The 2,220-nt window shown below is 28.6% G+C and overlaps 1 protein-coding gene across 1 annotated transcript; it reads right to left on the bottom strand.

Annotated features, from left to right (window-relative positions):
- Window positions 1-1,146: 1,146 nt before the first annotated feature.
- LOC105460082 (phospholipase A1-like) lies at window positions 1,147-2,156 on the bottom strand. Its single transcript, XM_011706527.1, has 4 exons — window positions 1,844-2,156; window positions 1,646-1,751; window positions 1,457-1,480; window positions 1,147-1,332 (listed from the first exon to the last, which is right to left on the bottom strand). The coding sequence occupies exons 1-4, from the start codon at window positions 2,103-2,105 to the stop codon at window positions 1,176-1,178; spliced, it is 549 nt and encodes a 182-aa protein (XP_011704829.1). The 5' UTR covers window positions 2,106-2,156; the 3' UTR covers window positions 1,147-1,175.
- Window positions 2,157-2,220: the final 64 nt, after the last annotated feature.

The raw sequence follows: 2,220 nt of genomic DNA, 5'->3' as shown, positions 1-2,220 counted from the left end.
GACTGTGTATCTTTATAACGCAAGCAGCTTATTGTTAAGGCGAGAGATTATGATTATCGGATCTTAAATATACCTAGACTACGTGTGTAATGCCTAGATTGAGTTTGTAATGTATTTAATCGTTAGCTTGCTCAAATAATTATTGATATATTATTCAGATAAAAGTCATCTGATCGATATACTTGATTAATTGATAATTGATTATTGCACTTATAACATTGGTCACACTTATCAACACAAGTAATTTATTATATATATTACAAATTTTGAGAAATCTCTTGAAAGTTACACGGATTTCCTATTTTTTATAAAAATATAAAACGTACTGATAAAGTGTGATAATTTAGTTCCTGCTTATAATTTATTATATAGGGTGTCTCAAAATTTGCGCATACAGAGAATGAGATTTAATATTTTAAGCTAAAAAAAAAACAACTTTTTTTTTTAGCAAATTTACATTTAACAAGTAATTTTTGTAGCAAAGTTGGTTAAAAAGTTAACAAATAAATGCTCTTGTCTATATGGCACTCAGGGTCAGAGCACGCTCCTTTGTATTTAGTCCCTTGTATCTAGTCCTTGGCTAGTATTTACAAGTAATTTTAAGATACGGCTCCAATATAATTAGTTTAATTATGACATCTGTACTTAAGACAGTCTTAAGTCTTATAAGAATAATTATGAACATCAGGAATTCTTTCGTACATGAATAGTTAATAAAGTAAATATGCCCTTATATTCACGTAATAAATAAATAAATTAATTAATTAATAATATCTTTTTATACTGAAAAGTATAATTGGGATAAAATGAAAATTATTATATAATTTAATTCAATAAGATAAAAAAAAACAAATAATGCACAATGAAATTCAGTAGTTCTTTCTTCTTTTTTGCATTCTTGAATTTCTATCAATTAATTTTATTAAATATTTTCAATTGTAATGCTTTATTTCTTTTCATCAGTGCAAAATTTTAACAAATATTTGTGCTTAATATAAAGTCAATGTTAAATCACGAGATTTATATAAAGTAAAATATAAAATTGTGATTAATATATAAAATCGTAATATTTCCTAGGTATAAGTTCGCGATTTCATTTAATTACATGTGTTATTATATGATTAACAATTATAAAACTTCATTTTCATTGAAATTGAAGTGTCGTTTGCTGCATTTTATTTTTGACAGTTAATTTTGTTTTTTGTATAACAGTAGGGAACTTTCGGTGAAACGGAAACACAATAGTCTCCCTTTACGGAATAGTTAGGGTCAAATATCCTGTTATCCACGACAATGCAGTCGGTTCTGCTGGAAGAACAACCGGGCTGAATACTGCAAAAGTTATATACATATACTCAGTTGTGATATACAATATTATACGACAGTCGCAAGGTAAACCATTAATAAAAGTCTATAAATAAAAAATTTTAAATAATAGATCTTATAATTTACACACCTTGCAAGCAAGTTTGTTCTACGCCTGAAAAATTATAAATAATTTTATTATCATAATGTAGCTTCTATCTTATAAATAAATTTACTTTGACATGAGGACATTAGGACAGTAACACAGAAAATATCGCAAAAGGTGGATTAATCTAATTGTAAGTTAAACATGTCGTTAGTTAAATATAGGCAAACTTACGGTACAGGATTACCAATAAATACACAATCATCTTTCAACATATTAGCCATATACTTAAGGAGAATAATATGCGAGCAGAAAAAGTTCAAATCATTGATTATTGAAACTAAAACAAGTATTTTTATTTTATTCATAAGTTTTTTCTGTTTAATATTATTTTTATTTGAATAATTTAGTTTTAAGTTAAATAATAATTACCACCACATGCTGGTTGACCTAATCCGTTATTGAACCACAAATCCAAGTGACCTAGAGATTTTTGCAGTCCAATCATCGATGTGTGAAGAGCTACTACACGTTTCGCGTCCGTGTTGCAGAATCTGTCCTTGCAATCCTTAAATATGTACCCGGGAGAAGCGGGATCAGCACCGATGAGAAGCGAAATGTTGCCGTAACCTGCGGATTGCTGAAGATTCTTCGCAGCGAACGCACTTACATGCGCGCCAAGACTATGGCCCATAAGTATGATGTTCTTCAACGGAACATGACATGTGTCGATCACTGATTTGACGTTACTGAAAGATATAAATTTTGTACAAGTGTATACACACACACAGACATATATATATATATAT

Source organism: Wasmannia auropunctata, unplaced genomic scaffold (assembly GCF_000956235.1).
Source record: "Wasmannia auropunctata unplaced genomic scaffold, wasmannia.A_1.0 LD329444.1, whole genome shotgun sequence".
NCBI classification, from domain to species: Eukaryota; Metazoa; Arthropoda; class Insecta; order Hymenoptera; family Formicidae; genus Wasmannia; species Wasmannia auropunctata.
This window is presented reverse-complemented; position numbering and strand designations above follow the sequence as displayed.

Coding starts and splice junctions, on each gene's coding strand:
- LOC105460082 (XM_011706527.1), bottom strand. CDS start 2,105: ATGGGCCATAGTCTTGGCGCGCATGTAAGTGCGTTCGCTGCGAAGAAT. Junction 1,752..1,843: donor AGGTCAACCAGCATGTGGTG/GTAATTATTATT, acceptor TACTTGTTTTAG/TTTCAATAATCAATGATTTG. Junction 1,333..1,456: donor AGAACAAACTTGCTTGCAAG/GTGTGTAAATTA, acceptor TAACTTTTGCAG/TATTCAGCCCGGTTGTTCTT.